This window comes from Procambarus clarkii, chromosome 32 (assembly GCF_040958095.1).
Source record: "Procambarus clarkii isolate CNS0578487 chromosome 32, FALCON_Pclarkii_2.0, whole genome shotgun sequence".
NCBI classification, from domain to species: Eukaryota; Metazoa; Arthropoda; class Malacostraca; order Decapoda; family Cambaridae; genus Procambarus; species Procambarus clarkii.
In genome coordinates this window covers 26,781,277-26,807,646 of record NC_091181.1, presented here as the reverse complement: position 1 = coordinate 26,807,646, position 26,370 = coordinate 26,781,277, and the positions used below count along the sequence as shown (strand labels likewise).

General features: G+C 53.0%; 1 protein-coding gene across 3 annotated transcripts in view; it reads left to right on the top strand.

The window, feature by feature from the left end:
• The first annotated feature begins 4,116 nt into the window (after positions 1 to 4,116).
• LOC123759301 (DNA-binding protein RFX2) overlaps positions 4,117 to 26,370 on the top strand; it is a 236,900-nt gene continuing 214,646 nt past the window's right edge. The window contains exon 1 of one of the 3 annotated variants that reach the window (XM_069335036.1): positions 4,117 to 4,484. In XM_069335036.1, the coding sequence (XP_069191137.1) occupies positions 4,430 to 4,484 (55 nt within the window). In that variant the 5' untranslated portion in view covers positions 4,117 to 4,429. The remainder of the gene's footprint in view (positions 4,485 to 26,370) is intronic. The other 2 variants (XM_069335037.1, XM_069335038.1) reach the window with 2 other exon arrangements.

Genomic DNA, 26,370 nt, shown 5'->3' with positions numbered 1-26,370 from the left:
TGTGTCTGTGTGTGTGTGTGTGTGTGTGTGTGTGTGTGTGTGTGTGTGTGTGTGTGTGTCTGTGTGTGTGTGTGTGTGTGTGTGTGTGTGTGTGTGTGTGTGTGTGTGTGTATTCACCTAGTTGTGCTTGCGGGGGTTGAGCTCCGGCTCTTTGGTCCCGCCTCTCAACTGTTAATCAACTGATGTACAGGTCTCTGAGCCTACTGGGCTCTGTCATATTTACACTTGAAGCTTGTATGGAGACAGCCTCCACCACATCATTTCCTAGTGCATTCCATTTGTCAACTACTCTGACACTGAAAAAGTTATTTCTAATATCTCTATGGCTCATTGGGATACTCAGTTTCCACCTATTTCCCCTTATGTGTGTGCCCCGTGTTAAATAAAAGGCGCAGGTGTCCCCAGCGTGTTAAATAAATTGTCTTCATCTACCCTATCAATTCCTCTGAGAATCTTGTATATGGTGATCATGTCCCCACCTAGCTCTTCTTTCTTCCAGCTACGTGAGGTTTAGTTCCCGTAGTCTCCTCGTAGTTCCTACTCCTCAGCTCAGGTACCACTCTGGTGACAAACTTCTGAATCTTCTCCAATTTAGTCTTGTGCTTATCGAGATACGGACATGTCGGAGCTGCATACTCCAGGATTCACACACACACACACACAGGAAGCAGCCCGTAGCAGCTGTCTGACTCCCAGGTACCTATTTACTGCTAGGTGAACAGGTACATCGGGGTGAAAGAAACTCTGCCTATTTGTTTCCGCCGCCGCCGGGAATCAAACCCGGACCATTAGGGCTACGAATGCCGAGCACTGTCCACTCAGCCGTCAGGGCCCCCTAGAGGGCAGGCTCGGTGTGATATGTGTGTGTGTACTCCCCTAGATATGCTTGTAGGGACGAGCTCTGGCCCCTAGCCCCGCCTCTCTAGCCCCGCGCCTCTAGCCCCGCCTCTCTAGCATTCGAGGGTAAGGAAATATCAGGTCTGCAGGTTAGGTGGTGGCCAGGTGGGGGGGGGGCAGGAGTGGTTGACGGGTTAGGGGCAGGAGGAGTGGTTGACGGGTTAGGGGCAGGGGGAGTGGTTGACGGGTTAGGGGCAGGAGGAGTGGTTGACGGGTTAGGGGCAGGAGGAGTGGTTGACAGGTTAGGGGCAGGAGGAGTGGTTGACGGGTTAGGGGCAGGGGGAGTGGTTGACGGGTTAGGGGCAGGGGGAGTGGTTGACGGGTTAGGGGCAGGAGGAGTGGTTGACGGGTTAGGGGCAGGAGGAGTGGTTGACAGGTTAGAGGCAGGAGGAGTGGTTGACGGGTTAGGGGCAGGGGGAGTGGTTGACGGGTTAGGGGCAGGAGGAGTGGTTGACGGGTTAGGGGCAGGGGGAGTGGTTGACGGGTTAGGGGCAGGGGGAGTGGTTGACGGGTTAGGGGCAGGAGGAGTGGTTGACGGGTTAGGGGCAGGAGGAGTGGTTGACGGGTTAGGGGCAGGAGGAGTGGTTGACGGGTTAGGGGCAGGAGTGGTTGACGGGTTAGGGGCAGGAGGAGTGGTTGACGGGTTAGGGGCAGGAGGAGTGGTTGACGGGTTAGGGGCAGGAGGAGTGGTTGACGGGTTAGGGGCAGGAGGAGTTGTTGACGGGTTAGGGGCAGGAGGAGTTGTTGACGGGTTAGGGGCAGGAGTGGTTGACGGGTTAGGGGCAGGAGGAGTGGTTGACGGGTTAGGGGCAGGAGGAGTGGTTGACGGGTTAGGGGCAGGAGTGGTTGACGGGTTAGGGGCAGGAGGAGTGGTTGACGGGTTAGGGGCAGGAGGAGTGGTTGACGGGTTAGGGGCAGGAGGAGTTGTTGACGGGTTAGGGGCAGGAGGAGTGGTTGACGGGTTAGGGGCAGGAGTGGTTGACGGGTTAGGGGCAGGAGGAGTGGTTGACGGGTTAGGGGGAGGAGGAATTGTTGACGGGTTAGGGGCAGGAGGAGTTGTTGACGGGTTAGGGGCAGGAGTGGTTGACGGGTTAGGGGCAGGAGGAGTGGTTGACGAGTTAGGGGCAGGAGGAGTGGTTGACAGGTTAGGGGCAGGAGGAGTGGTTGACGGGTTAGGGGCAGGAGGAGTGGTTGACGGGTTAGGGGCAGGAGGAGTGGTTGACGGGTTAGGGGCAGGGGTTTATGGTTCACCTGCGGCCGGGTCAGGTCACTACAGGTAGGTCACTTTAGGTGCGGGTCACAGCAAGTTAACCAAGACTAGCAAGAGGTAATTCGGGTCAGGTCGGAGTTGGGAAGCGTGATCGATTGCAGATGATGTGTGTGTGCGTGTGTGCGTGTGCGCGCGTGTGTGCGTGTGTGTGTGTGCGTGTGTGTGTGTGTGGTGAGCGAGCAGGGCCTCATCATTCCTGTACGGGAGGACGCACGAGGAGCACCACTGCTGGGGCTGCTGCTGCTGCTGCTCCCTGCCCTCACCTGCGCCCCTACTACCCCTGCTGCACGCCCCCAGGGTGGCTGCCTGTCGCCCCCCTCTCCCCCTCTCCCCCTCTGCTCCCGCCCCCGCCCACAGGGTTCGGCCACCAGCGTGGCTCTGCTTCCTCTCTCTCTCGAGAGAGAGACCGGCCACACCCCCAGCAGGAGGAGCTACAGCAGTAGCGGGAGTCGCAGAGCGGTTGTGGTGAGGAAGGGCTGTGTGTGTGTGTGTGTGGGATGAGAGGAGTGGTGATGGGGCAACACGTGGTCCTGTTGACGGTGGTGTGAACCCCCCCCCCTCTCTCCGTCCCTGGGAGCGACCCCTGCCACCTACACCCCCTCCCCCACAAGTGATCCCATCTCATCCACACACCTGTTGCACGTATTACGCAACACCTCCCCCCCCACCACCACCACCCCGTCAAGACACTCTTACCTGGACGGCCAAGTTTGGGTGCATTGTGAACTGCACCTTAATTACAATCATTAAATTACCTTCTGAAGATTAATTGCGATATCAGCTCACAGTTAAACCCTTGAAACTGAGGGTGTATGATGAGTGGTAGTGCGGGTAGAGGGGTCATGGGTGACAAATGGGGAGTTTCCGACAAGTGGTGCCCACACTGGCTGGTATAGCACTGTGTGTGTGTGTATATGGGGGGTGACAGGCCACAATGACCCCTCGTGGCTTTGTCTGGGTGCTGTCAGCTGGGTGGCGACGACCCACCCACAGTGTATACATGGGTGTAGGTGGCCACACTTGCACCCTGGCGGCTCATGTGGCTCTCTTAAACGTTACTGAGGCCTGCGACGTCTTGCCTTCCAGTGGTTAGCATCAATACATTTGTCTATATCTACGGGGGAACTAATGTGTTTTTTTCGTGTGTGACGATTGAAGGCAACGAGAAAGGTGTTTAGTTAAGTCCAGCTGAAAGGACATCGGCGACTCGCTAATCCTTCCTAAATTACATGAATCCTGAATGAATTGCTCAAGTAGCGTGTGTGTGGCGTGACACACACACACACACACACACACACACACACACACACACACACACACACACACACACACACACACACACACACACACACACACACACACACACACACACTCGGCCTGGCCAAGAGAGGCCGGAGAGCCAACTACGCTCTCCCAAGATAATCGATTTCAAATACCGGTCCTAAAAACCTGCCTGAATCAGAAGAATATTTAGTCTTAGTGTGAATTCGACCAAACTTAGTATCAGTGAACTTATTGACTGTCACAGAAGACAGAAGAAGTTTTACCCAGTGAAGCAACCTCTCCGTCCAGCGAGACAGGTCGCCCGCCCGTCTCTCGTCATCACGATGTCGACAAATCATAACGCAGGTGAAACGTGTCCGTCCAGCACCGTGACTGCGGCCTCGGGGTGGACCCCAACATTCCTTCACTGACGGACTACAGCAGCACACAGACGTACAAGTGGCCTTAATAGAATACAGCCGAGTGCACTTAGTGGAAGACTTCAAAAAACGAGGTCTCGGGTATTTGCATCTGTTGTAGCGTCCAGTTACAGAGGCCGCGATGAAAGGGAAGAATAGCAGTCAAGTACCTGGCTTCCTTTCAGCTGAAGGGTTTTCGTGTAATGTGAGCAGGCAATAGCCTGGTTTTCTGCATTCAAGAATTATATACAGAAATATATTGATTCTTGTAAGCTGTGTGGAGTGGTGAGTGTGAGAATGTGAGCGAGCGCGAGGGGTCAGCAGTGAAGCGGACACCATCGTGGTGCGCTTGTCGTTGCCTGGTGGTCCTGCCGGTGGCGGGAGTCACCGTGGATCACCAGGACTCACCAGGCACCACCAAGGGCCAGGCCATGAGCCTCACCCGGGTGCTGCAGTGACCTCGTCAAGCAAGGGCGCCATCACCACCACCACCACCACGGGTCAAGGACGGAGTCGCGCCCCGCGACCGCCCACCGTGCTCCCCAGTTTCCGAAACAGCTTCCCGTCGCCCGCGTCGGATATGGACTCCCGACTCCTGCAGGAGATGCTGCTACGCCAGCCCTACGGCGTCCCAGGTCAGTCTACACGCTCTCTCTCATTTGTCTTGATAGTTTATCCTCTGCCCTCCAGGAGTCTCCATCGCCGCCTCCATCATCGTCCTCCACGAGGCCTCTAGTCTAGGCTCTCTAGCCTCTTGTTCCTCGAAATATCCCACAGGCATAAATTGTGTCCCCAGGTCCTGGTCCCCCCTTGTGTCCCCACGTCCTGGTCCCCCCTTGTGTCTCCAGGTCCTGGTCCCCCCTTGTGTCTCCAGGTCCTGGTCCCCCCCTTGTGTCCCCAGGTCCTGGTCCCCCCTTGTGTCCCCAGGTCCTGGTCCCCCCCTTGTGTCCCCAGGTCCTGGTCCCCCCTTGTGTCCCCAGGTCCTGGTCCCCCCTTGTGTCCCCAGGTCCTGGTCCCTCTTGTGTCCCCCAGGTCCTGGTCCCCCTTGTGTCCCCACGTCCTGGTCCCCCCTTGTGGCCCCACGTCCTGGTCCCCCCCCTTGTGTCCCCAGGTCCTGGTCCCCCCTTGTGTCCCCAGGTCCTGGTCCCCCTTGTGTCCCCACGTCCTGGTCCCCCCTTGTGTCCCCAGGTCCTGGTCCCCCCTTGTGTCCCCAGGTCCTGGTCCCCCCTTGTGTCTCCAGGTCCTGGTCCCCCTTGTGTCCCCAGGTCCTGGTCCCCCTTGTGTCCCCCAGGTCCTGGTCCCCCTTGTGTCCCCCAGGTCCTGGTCCCCCTTGTGTCCCCAGGTCCTGGTCCCCCTTGTGTCCCCCAGGTCCTGGTCCCCCTTGTGTCCCCAGGTCCTGGTCCCCCTTGTGTCCTCCAGGTCCTTGTCCCCCTTGTGTCCCCAGGTCCTGGTCCCCCCTTGTGTCCCCAGGTCCTGGCCCCCTTGTGTCCTCCAGGTCCTGGTCCCCCCTTGTGTCTCCACGTCCTGGTCCCCCCTTGTGTCCCCCAGGTCCTGGTCCCCCTTGTGTCCCCACGTCCTTGTCCCCCTTGTGTCCCCAGGTCCTGGTCCCCCTTGTGTCCCCACGTCCTGGTCCCCCCTTGTGTCTCCAGGTCCTGGTCCCCCTTGTGTCCCTACGTCCTGGTCCCCCCTTGTGTCCCCAGGTCCTGGTCCCCCTTGTGTCCCTACGTCCTGGTCCCCCCTTGTGTCCCCAGGTCCTGGTCCCCCTTGTGTCCCTACATCCTGGTCCCCCTTGTGTCCCCAGGTCCTGGTCCCCTCTTGTGTCCCGACGTACTACAATTATTATTTGTCACTGTGTCAAGAGAGCTTAGGAAAGCATAATGTGCTTCAAATTATTTCTAGTGTGAGACCCAAGAACAGTATGTGTGTTGTCTCTTCCCAGTCCGCTGCTGGTCGCTTTCTTGGACGAAGCATGAAGCCTCGTTGAAGTTGCCAGCCGCTGTGCAGGGGCTGTGCAATGGCTGTGCAGGGCCTGTGCAGGGCCTGTGCAGGGGCTGTGCAATGGCTGTGCAGTAGGGGCTGTGCAGTTTGCAGAATTACGGAGCAGGATTGCACGCCGACTGAGCACCGAGCAGTCGAAAAACAGAAAACCTTTCTGTGCTCGCCCGATGACATTACTTAAGACTTTCTGGTGATCTTACCTACCTGCATCATGCTAAGTTAGGATAGGTTAGGTTAAGTTACGTGATAGTTGGTCTGGCTAGATTATCTTCAACTGCGCTTGGCTATGTTACAGGCTAGGGGGGTTAGGCTGCGCCAAGAGCTCAAAGTTCCTGAATTCCTTTGTTAAATGGGACGCAATAGACGGTGGGCCAGACGGTGTTGACTGGGACGGTGGACGGAGTGGTTTAGACAGTTTGCTGGGTAATTGTTTCTACAGGTGTTGTGAGGGGTTGAGGCGGTGTTTGGGTGATCGTCCCAAGTTGCTCTGGGTGATTGGAACAGACGTGGAGGGATTGGAACATGTTGAAGAGCTCAGACAGCCTCTCGGATGATTGGGGTTTGCTTTTGCCTGACTGGCAATATGTTATCGTGCCAATCTGTTCATCTGTCAGTCTGTAATGGGGACGGTATGAATTAGCGATTATGACAGGCGGATGGCTCTTAGGTACTGTATGAAGTGATTTTGAGTGTACTAGCAGTGGTTTGGGGGTACTATCAGTGGTTTGAGAGTACTAGCAGTGGTTTGGGTGTACTAGCAGTGGTTTGGGTGTACTAGCAGTGGTTTGAGAGTACTAGCAGTGGTTTGGGTGTACTAGCAGTGGTTTGGGTGTACTAGCAGTGGTTTAGGGGTACTAGCAGTAGTTTGGGTGTACTAGCAGTGGTTTGGGTGTACTAGCAGTGGTTTAGGGGTACTAGCAGTGGTTTGGGTGTACTAGCAGTGGTTTGGGTGTACTAGCAGTGGTTTGGGTGTACTAGCAGTGGTTTGGGTGTACTAGCAGTGGTTTGGGTGTACTAGCAGTGGTTTGAGAGTACTAGCAGTGGTTTGGGTGTACTAGCAGTGATTTGGGTGTACTAGCAGTGATTTGGGTGTACTAGCAGTGGTTTGGGTGTACTAGCAGTGGTTTGGGTGTACTAGCAGTGGTTTAGGGGGTACTAGCAGTGGTTTGGGTGTACTAGCAGTGGTTTGAGAGTACTAGAAGTGGTTTGAGAGTACTAGCAGTGGTTTGAGAGTACTAGCAGTGGTTTGGGTGTACTAGCAGTGATTTGGGTGTACTAGCAGTGGTTTGGGTGTACTAGCAGTGGTTTGTGTGTACTAGCAGTGGTTTGGGTGTACTAGCAGTGGTTTGAGTGTACTAGCAGTGGTTTGAGAGTACTAGCAGTGGTTTAGGTGTACTAGCAGTGGTTTGGGTGTACTAGCAGTGGTTTGAGTGTACTAGCAGTGGTTTGAGAGTACTAGCAGTGGTTTAGGTGTACTAGCAGTGGTTTGGGTGTACTAGCAGTGGTTTGGGTGTACTAGCAGTGGTTAAAGAGTACTAGCAGTGGTTTGGGTGTACTAGCAGTGGTTTGGGTGTACTAGCAGTGGTTAAAGAGTACTAGCAGTGGTTTGGGTGTACTAACAGTGGTTTGGGTATACTAGCAGTGGTTAAAGAGTACTAGCAGTGGTTTGGGTGTACTAACAGTGGTTTGGGTATACTAGCAGTGGTTAAAGAGTACTAGCAGTGGTTTGGGTGTACTAACAGTGGTTTGGGTATACTAGCAGTGGTTAAAGAGTACTAGCAGTGGTTTGGGTGTACTAACAGTGGTTTGGGTATACTAGCAGTGGTTAAAGAGTACTAGCAGTGGTTTGTGTGTACTAGCAATGGTTTAGGGGTACTAGCATGGGTTTTGGATGTACTAGCAGTGGTTTGGGTGTACTAGCAGTGGTTTGGGTGTACTAGTCGGGACCGTTGGCCTGGCGAGCAGGTCTCCTGTAACTTGGCATGCCGGTGTCCAAAGGTGTCGCAACACACACACATGGGCATTGCCACACAGTGTCGCAACACACACACAGGTGTCTCCTGCTACACACACACACACACAGGTGTCTCCTGCTACACACACACACACAGGTGTCTCCTGCTACACACACACACACACACAGGTGTCTCCTGCTACACACACACACAGGTGTCTCCTGCTACACACACACACACACACAGGTGTCTCCTGCTACACACACACACACACACACAGGTGTCTCCAGCTACACACACACACACACACACACACACAGGTGTCTCCTGCTACACACACACACACAGGTGTCTCCTGCTACACACACACACACACACAGGTGTCTCCAGCTACACACACACACACACAGGTGTCTCCTGCTACACACACACACACACAGGTGTCTCCTGCTACACACACACACACACAAGTGTCTCCTGCTACACACACACACACACACAGGTGTCTCCTGCTACACACACACACACACAGGTGTCTCCTGCTACACACACACACACACAGGTGTCTCCTGCTACACACACGCACACACACAGGTGTCTCCTGCTACACACACACACACACAGGTGTCTCCTGCTACACACACACACACACAGGTGTCTCCTGCTACACACACACACACACACAGGTGTCTCCTGCTACACACACACACACACAGGTGTCTCCTGCTACACACACACACACACAGGTGTCTCCTGCTACACACACACACACACAGGTGTCTCCTGCTACACACACACACACACACACAGGTGTCTCCTGCTACACACACACACACACAGGTGTCTCCTGCTACACACACACACACACACAGGTGTCTCCTGCTACACACACACACACACAGGTGTCTCCTGCTACACACACACACACACAGGTGTCTCCTGCTACACACACACACACACACACACACACACAGGTGTCTCCTGCTACACACACACACACACACAGGTGTCTCCTGCTACACACACACACACAGGTGTCTCCTGCCACACACACACACACACAGGTGTCTCCTGCTACACACACACACACAAGGAGATGCCACAGGGATTGAGCTAGGGAAGCAATAGTATAAGTTAGGGGCTTGTTCACTCATGACGAATAATAGAGGCGAGGTGTGCGCCTCGTGTGTGGGACTGTTGCAGAGTTGAACTTGCAATCTGTTATGCACTTTGCCTTACACAACAGCGGGAAGAGACGACTTACGGGCATCATTTTTATCCTGTTTTCTACTTTCATGGAATAGGGGGGATGGGGGAGGGGGATAAAATAAGTGAGTAATAATAGGATAAGAAAGTTTTTTGATATTAAATATTAATATATGAAATGGCACTTTATTTCTTGTATTATTTAGAGTATGAGAGCAGCAGGGAGAGCAGGGAGCCGGTCGGCCGAGCGCACAGCACGCTGGACTTGTGATCCTGTGGTCCTGGGTTCGATCCCAGGCGCCGGCGAGAAACAATGGGGCAGAGTTTCTTTCACCCTATGCCCCTGTTACCTAGCAGTAAAATAGGTACTTGGGTGTTAGTCAGCTGTCACGGGCTGCTTCCTGGGGGTGGAGGCCTGATCGAGGACCGGGCCGCGGGACACTAAAGCCCCGAAATCGTCTCAAGATAACCTCAAGATAACATCAGTGCTGGACGCCACAATTCACTGTTCCTCGCGAATTGACCAATACATCACATTCACATCTGGAGCGACGGTCTGGCTTCATGCAGGTCGGCGTTCAATCCCCGACGGTCCTAGTGGTTGGGCACCATTCTTTACCTCCGTTCCCCTCACAAATCCTTATCCTGACCCCTTCTCAGTGCTATATAGTCGTAATGGCCTGGCTCTTTTCCCTGATAATTGCTTCCTGCCTGCTCTTCCTGCATGAGGGGCCTCGTAGCCTGGTGGATAGCGCACAGGACTCGTAATTCTGTGGCGCGGGTTCGATTCCCGCACGAGGCAGAAACAAATGGGCAAAAGTTTCTTTCACCCTGAATGCCCCTGTTACCTAGCAGTAAATAGGTACCTGGGAGTTAGCCAGCTGTCACGGGCTGCTTCCTGGGGTGTGTGTGTGTGTGGTGTGGAAAAAAAAAAGTAGTTAGTAAACAGTTGATTGACAGTTGAGAGGCGGACCGAAAGAGCAAAGCTCAACCCCCGTAAAAATACAACTAGTAACACAACTAGTAAACACAACTAGTAAACACAACTAGTAAACACACACACACACACACACACACACACACACACACTATTATATGGGGCGCTGGTGGCTGACTGAACAGCACGCTGGATACGTAGTCTTGTGATCCGGGGTTCGATTCCCGGCGCCGGCGGAAACAAAAATGGGCTGAGTTTCTTTCACCCTGATGCCCGTTACTGAGCAGTAAATAGGCAACTGGGAGTTAATCAGCTGTTGCGGGCTGCTTCCTGGAAGGTGTGCGTGAAAAAAAGTTAGCAGTAACAGTTGATTGATTGACAGTTTTTTTTTTATTATTATTTTCTACCACAGACGTGGCCACACATTTACAATGCTAACCAGCATATATACATTTTCTTCTGTCCTCCATGGATTGACAGTTGAGAGGCGGGCCGAAAGAGCAGAGCTGAATCCCCGCAAGTACAACTAGGTGAATACACACAGGGGCCTCGCGGCTGAGTGGACAGCGCTTGGGGATCGTAGTCCTAAGGGCCCGGGTTCGATTCCCGGCCGAGGCGGAAACCAATGGGGTTCTTTCACCCTAATGCTCCTGTTCACCTAGCATTAAATAGGTACCTGGAAGTTAAACAGCTGTTACGGGTTGCTTCCTGTGTGTGTGTGTGTGTGTGTGTGTGTGTGTGTGTGTGTGTGTGTGTGTGTGTGTTAGAAATATATGTAGTAGATATAATAAGAGGAAAATAGATTGGTTAAAAAGGCAGGGTCCAAGAGCTAATAGCTCGATTCTGCAGATACACATAGTAAATACACACACACACACACACACGCAGGCGATGAGTCACAATAACGAGGCTAAAGTAACGTTGGGAGTCACAATAACGAGGCTAAAGTAACGTTGGGAGTCACAATAACGTGGCTAAAGTAACGTTGAGAGTCACAATAACGTGGCTAAAGTAACGTTGGGAGTCACAATAACGTGCCTAAAGTAACGTTGGGAGTCACGATAACGTGCCTAAAGTAACGTTGGGAGTCACGATAACGTGCCTAAAGTAACGTTGGGAGTCACAATAACGTGCCTAAAGTAACGTTGGGAGTCACGATAACGTGCCTAAAGTAACGTTGGGAGTCACAATAACGTGCCTAAAGTAACGTTGGGAGTCACAATAACGTGCCTAAAGTAACGTTGGGAGTCACAATAACGTGCCTAAAGTAACGTTGGGAGTCACAATAACGTGCCTAAAGTAACGTTGGGAGTCACAATAACGTGCCTAAAGTAACGTTGGGAGTCACAATAACGTGGCTAAAGTAACGTTGGGAGTCACAATAACGTGCCTAAAGTAACGTTGGGAGTCACAATAACGTGCCTAAAGTAACGTTGGGAGTCACAATAACGTGCCTAAAGTAACGTTGGGAGTCACAATAACGTGGCTACATCGACTTGAGAATGGTCCAGGACGGACCGAAACGTCGTCGTCCCTTCACCTTCTAGTGTGTGGTCTGGTCAACACACACACAAACGCTTCTCAAACTGCTGCTCCAACTCTCGATTTTTTACGTTTCAACCAGACCGTCGTCAACCAGACCGTCATCTCCCAACGTTAGACCAGTCGTCAACCAGACCGTCATCTCCCAACGTTAGACCAGTCGTCAACCAGACCGTCGTCAACCAGACCGTCGTCAACCAGACCGTCATCTCCCAACGTTAGACCAGTCGTCAACCAGACCGTCGTCAACCAGACCGTCGTCAACCAGACCGTCGTCAACCAGACCGTCATCTCCCAACGTTAGACCAGTCGTCAACCAGACCGTCGTCAACCAGACCGTCGTCAACCAGACCGTCGTCAACCAGACCGTCGTCAACCAGACCGTCGTCAACCAGACCGTCATCAACCAGACCGTCGTCAACCAGACCGTCATCAACCAGACCGTCATCAACCAGACCGTCATCAACCAGACCGTCATCAACCAGACCGACATCAACCAGACCGTCGTCACCCAGACCGACATCTCCCAACGTTAGACCGTCGTCAACCAGACCGACATCTCCCAACGTTAGACCAGTCGTCACCCAGACCGTCATCTCCCAACGTTAGACCAGTCGTCACCCAGACCGTCATCTCCCAACGTTAGACCAGTCGTCAACCAGACCGTCATCTCCCAACATTAGACCAATCGTCACCCAGACCGTCATCTCCCAACATTAGACCAGTCGTCACCCAGACCGTCATCTCCCAACATTAGACCAGTCGTCACCCAGACCGTCATCTCCCAACATTAGACCAGTCGTCAACCAGACCGTCATCTCCCAACATTAGACCAGTCGTCAACCAGACCGTCATCTCCCAACATTAGACCAGTCGTCAACCAGACCGTCATCTCCCAACATTAGACCAGTCGTCAACCAGACCGTCATCTCCCAACATTAGACCGTCGTCACCCAGACCGTCATCTCCTAACATTAGACCAGTCGTCAACCAGACCGTCATCTCCCAACATTAGACCAGTCGTCAACCAGACCGTCATCTCCCAACATTAGACCAGTCGTCAACCAGACCGTCATCTCCCAACATTAGACCGTCGTCACCCAGACCGTCATCTCCTAACGTTAGACGAGTCGTCGCCGGCGCTCCGTCGCGGCGGCTCTATCATCCGTGCCTCTCGTGTTGGCGGTAAAGGGACGCTTTCACCAGCCATCGTCTTCCCACTGACCGACCTTGCTCTCAGTATTGATTGCACAATATTCCCTTTTACGAGCCGCACATCGCAGGTATAAACACGGGTCGCCCGTTTCCAGCACTCAACCTGGAAGAGACCTACATATATACCTTACATATATCCCTACATATATCCCTACATATATCCCTACATATATCCCTACATATATCCCCCCGCCATATATATATACCTCCATTTATCCCCACTCGCACACTTTTCCCGGCGGGCACGTCACTTTTATTATCTGCTCTCGGAGGTCTCTTAGCAAACATTTAGCTCGTCTGTAGCATCTGTTGCGACTGGCTCCCTCTCTTTAATGGGTGATATAGCCCCTTTAGTGCTGTGGGGGGACACGACTTCCAGTACTGTGGGGGGGGGGGTCACCACTCCCAGTACTGTGGGGGGACACCACTCTCAGTACTGTGGGGGGACACCACTCCCAATACTGTGGGGGGACACCACTCTCAGTACTGTGGGGGGACACCACTCTCAGTACTGTGGGGGGACACCACTCCCAGTACTGTGGGGGACACGACTCCCAGTACTGTGGGGGGGGACACCACTCCCAGTACTGTGGGGGGGCACCACTCCCAGTACTGTGGGGGGACACCACTCCCAGTACTGTGGGGGGACACCACTCCCAGTACTGTGGGGGGACACCACTCTCAGTACTGTGGGGGGACACCACTCTCAGTACTGTGGGGGGACACCACTCCCAGTACTGTGGGTGGACATCACTCCCAGTACTGTGGGTGGACACCACTCTCAGTACTGTGGGGGGACACCACTCTCAGTACTGTGGGGGACACCACTCTCAGTACTGTGGGGGACACCACTCTCAGTACTGTGGGGGGACACCACTCTCAGTACTGTGGGGGGACACCACTCCTAGTACTGTGGGGGGGACACCACTCCCAGTACTGTGGGGGGGGGGGCACCACTCCCAGTACTGTGGGGGGGACACCACTCCCAGTACTGTGGGGGGACACCACTCCCAGTACTGTGGGGGGGGGACCACTCCCAGTACTGTGGGGGGACACCACTCCCAGTACTGTGGGGGGACACCACTCCCAGTACTGTGGGGGGACACCACTCCCAGTACTGTGGGGGACACCACTCTCAGTACTGTGGGGGGACACCACTCCCAGTACTGTGGGATGGGGGGACACCACTCCCAGTACTGTGGGAGGACACCACTCCCAGTACTGTGGGGGGACACCACTCCCAGTACTGTGGGGGGACACCACTCCCAGTACTGTGGGAGGACACCACTCCCAGTACTGTGGGGGGACACCACTCTCAGTACTGTGGGGGGACACCACTCCCAGTACTGTGGGGGGACACCACTCCCAGTACTGTGGGTGGACACCACTCCCAGTACTGTGGGGGGACACCACTCCCAGTACTGTGGGGGGGACACCACTCTCAGTACTGTGGGGGGACACCACTCTCAGTACTGTGGGGGGACACGACTTCCAGTACTGTGGGGGGACACCACTCTCAGTACTGTGGGGGGACACCACTCCCAGTACTGTGGGGTGGACACCACTCTCAGTACTGTGGGGGGACACGACTTCCAGTACTGTGGGGGGACACCACTCTCAGTACTGTGGGGGGACACCACTCCCAGTACTGTGGGGGCACACCACTCCCAGTACTGTGGGGGGGCACCACTCCCAGTACTGTGGGGGGGGACACCACTTTTGGAGGAGTAACTAAGTGTTGATGAGCGCGGAGAGACACACTTACAACAGTGGGAAGTGCAGAGCAACTCATAGCAAGTTGTAACTTTGCAGTTATTAATAATATAAATAACCTTTGCTGTTATTATTAATATGAAGTGACATACCGCAGATAAAGTTATCATTGCGCAATATAACCCGAGGTGCTCAATATCAGGTCATCAATGACACACTCGAGATTGTCAAGTTGTCAAGTTTTCAAGACTTGACATGTTCAAGACATGTAACAAACGTTAAACACAATTACCAGTTGATTGACGGTTGAGAGGCGGGACCAAAGAGACAAAGCTCAACCCCCCCTCAAGCACAAGTAGGTGAGTACATAACAAGTGGCAGTAGAGCTCCCAGCCCCTTAAGGAGCACTTAAGGCTAAGGCTTACCTCTTAAGGAGCACTTAAGGCTAAAGCTTACCTCTTAAGGAGCACTTAAGGCTAAGGTTTACCTCTTAAGGAGCACTTAAGGCTAAGGTTTACCTCTTAAGGAGCACTTAAGGCTAAGGTTTACCTCTTAAGGAGGTAAACTGGTATGGATGTGAACTATGGGACCTACAAGATGCTGATCTTGGTAAACTTTAACTGTGAATGGAGGAAATAGTGTAGACGTATCTTGGGTGTCCATCCTCGCACTTAATGCCATCTCCTCCCTGGTCTCGTGTCCTCGCTCACACTCGAAGAAATAATGCACAAATAATTCATATCCATTGGTCGGAAGAGCGTCTCTCATCCAGCAAGCCTCATTACCTTTGTTTTCCAACCATTAGCTAATCCCTGGCTAGTCAAACGTTGCCAGGAATACCAGCGGGATTGTGAAGAAACACTACACAAGACGAGTGCTGGACATGATGGTGAAGCAGACCTGCAGCATAGACTACCACAACAGGTCAGCAGACACAGCAGGGGTGGGGCCCCCAGAGTGCTGGACATGATGGTGAAGCAGACCTGCAGCAGAGACTACCACAACAGGTCAGCAGACACAGCAGGGGTGGACCCCCTGAGTGCTGGACATGACGGTGAAGCAGACCTGCAGCAGAGACTACCACAACAGGTCAGCAGACACAGCAGGGGTGGACCCCCAGAGTGCTGGACATGACGGTGAAGCAGACCTGCAGCATAGACTACCACAACAGGTCAGCAGACACAGCAGGGTGGGCCCCCAGAGTGCTGGACCTGACGGTGAAGCAGACCTGCAGCACAGACTACCACAACAGGTCAGCAGACACAGCAGGGGTGGACCCCAGAGTGCTGGACATGACGGTGAAGCAGACCTGCAGCATAGACTACCACAACAGGTCAGCAGACACAGCAGGGGTGGACCCCAGAGTGCTGGACATGACGGTGAAGCAGACCTGCAGCATAGACTACCACAACAGGTCAGCAGACACAGCAGGGGTGGGCCCCCAGAGTGCTGGACATGATGGTGAAGCAGACCTGCAGCACAGACTACCACAACAGGTCAGCAGACACAGCAGGGGTGGACCCCAAGGGCTGGACATGGTGGTGAAGCAGACCTGCAGCACAGACTACCACAACAGGTCAGCAGACACAGCAGAGGTGGACCCCAGAGTGCTGGACATGACGGTGAAGCAGACCTGCTGCACAGACTACCACAACAGGTCAGCAGACACAGCAGGGGGCCCCCTCAGAGTGCTGGACATGACGGTGTAGCAGACCTGCAGCACAGACTACCACAACAGGTCAGCAGACACAGCAGGGGGCCCCCTCAGAGTGCTGGACATGACGGTGTAGCAGACCTGCAGCACAGACTACCACAACAGGTCAGCAGACACAGCAGGGGTGGACCCCAGAGTGCTGGACATGATAGTGAAGCAGACCTGCAGCACAGACTACCACAACAGGTCAGCAGACACAGCAGGGGTGGACCCCCAGAGTGCTGGACATGACGGTGAAGCAGACCTGCAGCATAGACTACCACAACAGGTCAGCAGACACAGCAGGGGTGGGGCCCCCAGAGTGCTGGACATGATGGTGAAGCAGACCTGCAGCAGAGACTACCACAACAGGTCAGCAGACACAGCAGGGGTGGACCCCCTGAGTGCTGGACATGACGGTGAAGCAGACCTGCAGCAGAGACTACCACAACAGGTCAGCAGACACAGCAGGGGTGGACCCCCAGAGTGCTGGACATGACGGTGAAGCAGACCTGCAGCATAGACTACCACAACAGGTCAGCAGACACAGCAGGGTGGGCCCCCAGAGTGCTGGACCTGACGGTGAAGCAGACCTGCAGCACAGACTACCACAACAGGTCAGCAGACACAGCAGGGGTGGACCCCAGAGTGCTGGACATGACGGTGAAGCAGACCTGCAGCATAGACTACCACAACAGGTCAGCAGACACAGCAGGGGTGGACCCCAGAGTGCTGGACATGACGGTGAAGCAGACCTGCAGCATAGACTACCACAACAGGTCAGCAGACACAGCAGGGGTGGGCCCCCAGAGTGCTGGACATGATGGTGAAGCAGACCTGCAGCACAGACTACCACAACAGGTCAGCAGACACAGCAGGGGTGGACCCCAAGGGCTGGACATGGTGGTGAAGCAGACCTGCAGCACAGACTACCACAACAGGTCAGCAGACACAGCAGAGGTGGACCCCAGAGTGCTGGACATGACGGTGAAGCAGACCTGCTGCACAGACTACCACAACAGGTCAGCAGACACAGCAGGGGGCCCCCTCAGAGTGCTGGACATGACGGTGTAGCAGACCTGCAGCACAGACTACCACAACAGGTCAGCAGACACAGCAGGGGGCCCCCTCAGAGTGCTGGACATGACGGTGTAGCAGACCTGCAGCACAGACTACCACAACAGGTCAGCAGACACAGCAGGGGTGGACCCCAGAGTGCTGGACATGATAGTGAAGCAGACCTGCAGCACAGACTACCACAACAGGTCAGCAGACACAGCAGGGGTGGACCCCCAGAGTGCTGGACATGACGGTGAAGCAGACCTGCAGCATAGACTACCACAACAGGTCAGCAGACACAGCAGGGGTTGGCCCCCAGAGTGCTGGACATGATGGTGAAGCAGACCTGCAGCACAGACTACCACAACAGGTCAGCAGACACAGCAGGGGTGGACCCCAGAGGCTGGACATGGTGGTGAAGCAGACCTGCTGCACAGACTACCACAACAGGTCAGCAGACACAGCAGAGAGCTGGGAATTATGAAAGAATCCCCGCCACAAAGAGATGGCCTGATGTCAACCATTTTAATTCCTATTGAAATGAGATCTATGCAACAGGAGCTGCCAGTGATCGTGGTCCGCGCCAGACCCTACATATCTTGATGGAAAATGGTGAGGGTGTATGACTTAATATAACTGCATTGTATAATTAGTTTACATTAGTTGCCCTTCAAACTGTCGTCTCATTATTCAAATTTATGCAAAATATTTTTGCCAGTAGAAGTGTTTCGGCTTTACTTGTCAGCTGTTGGTTCTGTTCATGAGTGAACACTTCCTCACTACAGCGGCAACCGTAGTGAGTGGTTGATGCGTGGGACGACGTCCCCTGTGTGGTTGGTGCGTGGAACGACGCCCCCTGTGTGGTTGGTGCGTGGGACGACGTCCCCTGTGTGGTTGGTGCGTGGGACGACGCCCCCTGTGTGGTTGGTGCGTGGGACGACGTCCCCCTGTGTGGTTGGTGCGTGGGGCGACGCCCCCTGTGTGGTTGGTGCGTGGGACGACGTCCCCTGTGTGGTTGGTGCGTGGGACGATGCCCCCCTGTGTGGTTGGTGCGTGGGACGACGCCCCCCCTGTGTGGTTGGTGCGTGGAACGACGCGCCCCCTGTGTGGTTGGTGCGTGGGACGACGCCCCCTGTGTGGTTGGTGCGTGGGACGACGCCCCCTGTGTGGTTGGTGCGTGGGGCGACGCCCCCTGTGTGGTTGGTGCGTGGGACGACGCCCCCTGTGTGGTTGGTGCGTGGGACGACGTCCCCTGTGTGGTTGGTGCGTGGGACGACGCCCCCCCCCCCCTGTGTGGTTGGTGCGTGGGACGACGCCCCCCCTGTGTGGTTGGTGCGTGGGACGACGCCCCCTGTATGGTTGGTGCGTGAGACGACGCCCCCTGTGTGGTTGGTGCGTGTGACGACGCCCCCTGTGTGGTTGGTGCGTGTGACGACCCCCCCTGTGTGGTTGGTGCGTGGGACGATGCCCCCCCTGTGTGGTTGGTGCGAGGGGACGACGCCCCCTGTATGGTTGGTGCGTGAAACGACGCCCCCTGTGTGGTTGGTGCGTGTGACGACGCCCCCTGTGTGGTTGGTGCATGGGACCACGCCCCCTGTGTGGTAGGTGCGTGGGACGACGCCCCCCTGTGTGGTTGGTACGTGGGACGACGCCCCCTGTGTGGTAGGTGCGTGGGACGACGCCCCCTGTGTGGTAGGTGCGTGGGACGACGCCCCCTGTGTGGTAGGTGCGTGGGACCACGCCCCCTGTGTGGTAGGTGCGTGGGACCACGCCCCCTGTGTGGTAGGTGCGTGGGACCACGCCCCCTGTGTGGTAGGTGCGTGGGACCACGCCCCCTGTGTGGTAGGTGCGTGGGACCACGCCCCCTGTGTGGTAGGTGCGTGGGACGATGTATACTATCGACCGACCGAACATTTACTAAGCATAGTAAAGCAAACTTAGCCACGAGAACGTGAGGGACCCAAGCATGAGTAAGAACCTGGAAAACTGCTTTTCAAATCACTTGTGAACGCGGCGCACCGAGCAGCACTCTGCGTTCACGGCGCGAACGCGAGGACTGAAGGATAAGATAACCAGAGTCAATCGACAATCTACTCAATCTACTCAATCTACAGAGACTCCGGGTAGCACCTATATTATTGGAACCCCATGAATCCTCCCCCTTATCATCCAGCTTCACCCCATCTCAGGACACACTGGCCAGCTTCATTCCATCCTACACCAAACTAGCCAGTTTCGCACCCACAATGAACCACACTATCCAGCTTCACACCCACACTAAACTATCCAGCTTCACACCCACACCATGCTATCCAGCTTCACACCCACATCACACTATACAGCTTCACCCCACACTAAACTATCCAGCTTCACACCCACACCAAACTATCCAGCTTCACACCCACACCACACTATCCAGCTTCACACCCACACCACACTATCCAGCTTCACACCCACACAACACTATCCAGCTTCACACCCACACCACACTATCCAGCTTCACCCCACACCACACTATCCAGCTTCACACCCACACCACACTATCCAGCTTCACACCCACACCACACTATCCAGCTTCACACCCACACCACACTATCCAGCTTCACACCCACACTAAACTATCCAGCTTCACACCCACACCACACTATCCAGCTTCACACCCACACCACACTATCCAGCTTCACACCCACACCACACTATCCAGCTTCACACCCACACCACACTATCCAGCTTCACACCCACACCACACTATCCAGCTTCACACCCACACCACACTATCCAGCTTCACACCCACACCACACTATCCAGCTTCACACCCACACCACACTATCCAGCTTCACACCCACAAAACACTATCCAGCTTCACACCCACACCACACTATCCAGCTTCACACCCACACCACACTATCCAGCTTCACACCCACACCACACTATCCAGCTTCACACCCACACCACACTATCCAGCTTCACACCCACACCACACTAACCAGCTTCACACCCACACAACACTATCCAGCTTCACACCCACACCACACTATCCAGCTTCACACCCACACCACACTATCCAGCTTCACACCCACACCACACAATCCAGCTTCGCCCCATCCCTCTTAACCCCACCCCCCTTCCTCCTTGTCATATCCTTATAGCATCGTTCTTAACAAAAATGAAGAGAACATTTAGTGTCTTATATTTATCTTGTATTGACTCAACCCGTTCTCACAAATTTAATAAGTCAATATTGACTTATTAAATATGTGCATAGGTGACATACTTAACATAATAGATACCCTTAAAAAGATTCATAGAAAACACCGACCTTACCTAACCTACTTAGTATGTTAAGATAAGCATCTTATTGCTTCTTAATTACAATTATTACCTAACCTATAATAGGTATAGGTTAAGTAATAATTGTAATTACGAAGCAATAAGATGCTTATCTTAAGATACTAACAAGGTTAGGTAAGGTCGGTGTTTTCTATGAATCTTTTTAAGGGTATCTATTATGTTTAGTATATCACCTATGCACGTCGTTAATAAGTCAATATTGACTTTACGAATTTGCGAGAACGGGTTGATTGACTAGCGCGCGCACTCCATTATTTTCACAAGAGGTATTTTGACTGTCTTGTGAAGCACTCATTAAGGAATCCCTAAATTGTGAGGGGATCGGGTTGCCGGCCTGGAGCGGCTTTGTTCCGCCCTTCGTTTCTTACTCTAGGTAGAAAATGGTGTAGGAATTTATGTAGGTGTAGGACAATGAATAATTTTAATTGGATTTGGCGACATAAAATGGGCGTCGGCGACAGAAAATGGGAAAGTGTTATTAAGGCGGGAGTGACGGTTGTCGCGTTGCCTGCTGCCCTCTCGAGGAGTTTTGTCTGCCATATGACACACTGTGTTATCTTCTTCTCTGGTGCCTGTATGACACGGTCTCTGCTCTTGTCAGTGCCTGGTGACACGGTCTCTGCTCTTGTCAGTGCCTGGTGACACGGTCTCTGCTCTTGTCAGTACCTGTATGACACGGTCTCTGCTCTTGTCAGTGCCTGTATGACACGGTCTCTGCTCTTGTCAGTACCTGGTGACACGGTCTCTGCTCTTGTCAGTACCTGGTGACACGGTCTCTGCTTTTGCCAGTGCCTGGTGACACGGTCTCTGCTCTTGTCAGTACCTGGTGACACGGTCTCTTCTCTTGTCAGTACCTGGTGACACGGTCTCTTCTCTTGCCAGTACCTGGTGACACGGTCTCTTCTCTTGCCAGTACCTCCCTACACATCGTGTAGCCGCTAATCTAGATTAAGAGTTGTTCGATGCCAGTTATGTTACGGGGAGCAGGTCTGATGGTCCATTGTCTCACTCTAGCTATACCCAGACCTGCCCAGCTTCCCCATTTCGCTGACCACTGGCGTCTGTGTAAACCATCGAGAAATTGTCCGGGTGATGGTATGTCTTGCTTTCCTAATGTCCCTCTCTTGAGGTTATCTTGAGACGATTTCGGGGCTTTAGTGTCCCCGCGGCCCGGTCCTCGACCAGGCCTCCACCCCCAAGAAGCAGCCAGTGACAGCTGACTAACACCCAGGTACCTATTTTACTGCTAGGTAACAGGGGCATAGAATGAAAGAAACTCTGCCCATTGTTTCTCGCCGGCGCCCAGGATCGAACCCGGGACCACAGGATCACAGTCCAGCGTGCTGTCCGCTCGGCCGACCGGCTCCTCTGGGGTGATTTGTTCCTCGGGGGAATCCTTGAGGGGAATCGATACTTTTTTATATCACTCGCTTTATGTGCTCCTCTTGTGGTGTTGACATCTCGAGTGATACTTGGCGCCTTGTGGCTGTGGAGGGAGACTGGTGGCGCCACGTTTGAAATTGAAATTGAAATAAGTTTATTGAGGTAAAATACACACAAAGGGATGAGGTAGCGCAAGCTATTCTCACCCCGTTCAGTACAACGTGTTAGTACATACAAGGCGCCACGTGATCTCCCAGAGTTGTTGCCTGCTTTTGGTAATTACTTTTGAAAGGGGTGATCAACAGATATGGGATTAAAGAGGGTCTGTCACCTGATATCAAGGGTTTCACCCCATGGTAAAAGTGTGTACAACTGTATCACACCCTTTGTCACTCTGCCTGGAGGGGCAAGGCACAAATACACAACACTTCTTGATTTGACAAATGCCTTTGGCACTACCAACTGGGAGGTTACTCTGTATGAAGTAGTTAGACTCTTCAGATGTTACAATAAACACAAGATTATCTTACCAATAGAAAGTTTGGTACAGTAACGCAACTAGGCCAGCCCGTCGTCTCGAACGTTCACAGCGTCACTAAACTGATGGACTATATTGCCCGAACCTAGCCTAGCCTTGCCTAGCCTAGCCTAACGGAACCGAGGACCCACGAATAGAAAACGGGACATGACAATAATTTTGCGAAGGAAGGAAGGAACTATCAGGGGAAAAGCGCCAAGCCATTACGACTATATAGCACTTGGAAGGGGGTTAGGATAAGGATTTGGGATAGGATAGGGGGGAAAGAAATGATGCCCAACCACTTGGACGGTCGGGGATTGAACGCCGACCTGCATGAAGGTTTTATACTTTAGGATATTTATACGTCAAAATGCGATGTAGTGTTCAAGGAGGGGGGGGGGGGCGGGTTCGTCATAGTATCCCCTCAAGGAGGAGTATTAAGGCCTACCTTGTTCAGTGTATAAATTATTGCCTTAATAAAGTCAATCTCCTCAAATCCTATCAAAACACTATTTGCTATGAAGAAGATATCACTATATACACCAACCTCACTGCGAAATGCAACCTCAAGTTACATTCATAGAGCTTGTGAGAGCCTTGGTCTTGTAACCAACGCATAAAAACGAAGGTATTTAACAGAAAAAATTTATAATCTCAAAAGTGTACCACAAACACTGAAGGTTAATGACCGACCAATAAAATGTCTCCTTTTTTCAAATACCTCGGAGCTTTAGACCTCTGCACCTTAACTCCAGTTACAGAAAATGTCATAATGTGAAGACAGACTCAAGGCTCTCAGAACTGCAGTGGGGTTCAGCCTACAACACGCTGGTAATTTTAGAATAGCAAATATATATATATATATATATATATATATATATATATATATATATATATATATATATATATATATATATATATATATATATATATATATAATATAAAGTCTCCGATCAACCCGTTCTCGCCAGCTTTCCCAACGTCGAGAAACTGTCTTACTACAGTGCCCTAACCTAACCAACCCTAGGTTGGTTAGGTTAGGGCACCGTAGTAAGTCCCCTTTTCTGTTTCTCAGGAACAGAAAACGGAACATTATATCAATATCACGAGCCGCTACCATTTTCCAGTTTGACAGTTTTTGGCCTTAGGTAATGTTTACGTCAAAATACGACGTGCTATTTGGAGGACGGGTTGCACTGATAGACTATCAGGCACCCGCCTTAGTCCTACATCATGACAAAGGTATTGATAGACTGGAAAGATGCAACATAAAGCCCCGAGTATACTTGGCTCTCCAATAACCATCAACGTTCTCAATATGGGGAAAGAACTAAATATACCTAGTATTTACGGCAATATTTGAAGTAGCATTGTTTCAGCTGACCTGTTAGACCACACGGGTAGGGGAACTAGTGAGTCAAGAGGGATTCAAACAACAGTCACTGATATTAAAATCTTTGGAATGCGTAAGGTATGCTCTCTCTCTCTCTCTCTCTCTCTCTCTCTCTCTCTCTCTCTCTCTCTCTCTCTCTCTCTCTCTCTCTCTCTCTCTCTCTCTCTCTCTCTCTCTCTCTCTCTCTCTCTCTCTCTCCTCTCTCTCTCTCTCTCTCTCTCTCTCTCTCTCTCTCTCTCTCTCTCTCTCTCTCTCTCTCTCTCTCTCTCTCTCTCTCTCTCTCTCTCTCTCTCTCTCTCTCTCTCTCTCTCTCTCTCTCCTCTCTCTCTCTCTCTCTCTCTCTCTCTCTCTCTCTCTCTCTCTCTCTCTCTCTCTCTCTCTCTCTCTCTCTCTCTCTCTCTCTCTCTCTCTCTCTCTCTCTCTCTCTCTCTCTCTCTCTCTCTCTCTCTCTCTCTCTCTCTCTCTCTCTCTCTCTCTCTCTCTCTCTCTCTCTCTCTCTCTCTCTCTCTCTCTCTCTCTCTCTCTCTCTCTCTCTCTCTCTCTCTCTCTCTCTCTCTCTCTCTCTCTCTCTCTCTCTCTCTCTCTCTCTCTCTCTCTCTCTCTCTCTCTCTCTCTCTCTCTCTCTCTCTCTCTCTCTCTCTCTCTCTCTCTCTCTCTCTCTCTCTCTCTCTCTCTCTCTCTCTCTCTCTCTCTCTCTCTCTCTCTCTCTCTCTCTCTCTATCTCTCTCTCTCTCTCTCTCTCTCTCTCTCTCTCTCTCTCTCTCTCTCTCTCTCTCTCTCTCTAAGATGTTGTTGTTATAGGTTCAGCTACTCGGAATAAGTTCCAAGTAGCACGGGCTATGGTGAGCCCGTAACTTACCTGGTACAGGAGCGGGGCAAGTAGCACGGGCTATGGTGAGCCCGTAACTTACTTGGTACAGGAGCGGGGCAAGTAGCACGGGCTATGGTGAGCCCGTAACTTACCTGGTACAGGAGCGGGGCAAGTAGCACGGGCTATGGTGAGCCCGTATCTTACCTGGTACAGGAGCGGGGCAAGTAGCACGGGCTATAATGAGCCCGTAACTTACCTGGTACAGGAGCGGGCTCTCTGTAAGATACATGGAACTGTATATATATATATATTATGGGTTAGCATTGTATAATGTATGGTCACGTGTGTAGTGGGGTAGGGTAGGGAGGGGGTGAGGTTTGTAGGCTGGGGAAGGGGTTCGGAGGCAGGGGATTCGGCATCTTGTATTACAGAAGTGAGGGAGGGTGTGTGTAGTGAAGATTGGCTGGTGTGTTGGTGTTGGAGGCCAGGAGTTGTGGCCATACTGCTCCTGATGATTCTCCAGAGGAGAATCATCAGGCCAGTTGACAGTAATTTCTCTACTTAGACTTGTCTTCATAAAATTGCTGCGCGATCCATTTAGAGTTCTCCCGACTCCGTAATAACTGTGGTTGAGAGAGGTGATAGGAGGGGTAGGGAGGGGAGATAGGAGGGGGAGGGAGGGGAGATAGGAGGGGGAGGGAGGGGAGATAGGAGGGGGAGGGAGGGGAGATAGGAGGGGGAGGGAGGGGAGATAGGAGGGGTAGGGAGGGGAGATAGGAGGGGTAGGGAGGGGAGATAGGAGGGGTAGGGAGGGGAGATAGGAGGGGGAGGGAGGGGAGATGTGAGGGGTGATGTAAGGGGGGTGGGGGTGGTGGGTAGTTTGAGGGTACACCCTAATACGACGGCCGTCAAAGAGTGTGGCAGTGTTGAGAGCACAGCGGTGAGGAGGAACCCAAGGTTGTAGTGAGGCAATTGGTGACTCGCGTGAGACCAGACCTGCCTTTGATGCCTGGCAAAAGCCACACTGGTGTGAGGTGTGGCTGGGGTGGTCACCAGCACCCCCTCCCCCCCCCCACACACATAGAGAAGGTTCTTGAGGGGAGGAGGGGGGGGGAGAGCTGTGGACCAAAGTAGACCTGTTAGTTGGTCACTATCTTGAGATGATTTCGGGGCTTTTTAGTGTCCCCGCGGCCCGGTCCTCGACCAGGCCTCCACCCCCAGGAAGCAGCCCGTGACAGCTGACTAACACCCAGGTACCTATTTTACTGCTAGATAACAGGAGCATAGGGTGAAAGAAACTCTGCCCGTTGTTTCTCGCCGGCGCCTGGGATCGAACCCAGGACCACAGGATCACAAGTCCAGCGTGCTGTCCGCTCGGCCGACCGGCTCCACTAAGTAAATCTTTAGCCCAACGCCAATCAATGAGTACGTACGCTCATAAAACAAATTCTGTAGTGACCTGCAGTTCTGTGAGGTGTTGGAGATCTTGTCAAGTCAATGTCTTGACAATTCTTGTCAATTCGTGACTCGTCAGTCATTTTGGCATCCCGACCCTCGGTCTAACCTGGCGGGAGACCTGAGGCCAGGTACTGCAACCGGCTCCATTATTCAGTGTTTATCCGATTATTCACAATCGACTTGAGAATGGTCCAGGACGAACCGAAACGTCGTCGTCCCTTCACTTTCTAGTGTGTGGTCTGGTCAACATATTCAGTGTTATTTGTATATGAGAGCGTCTGTGTATG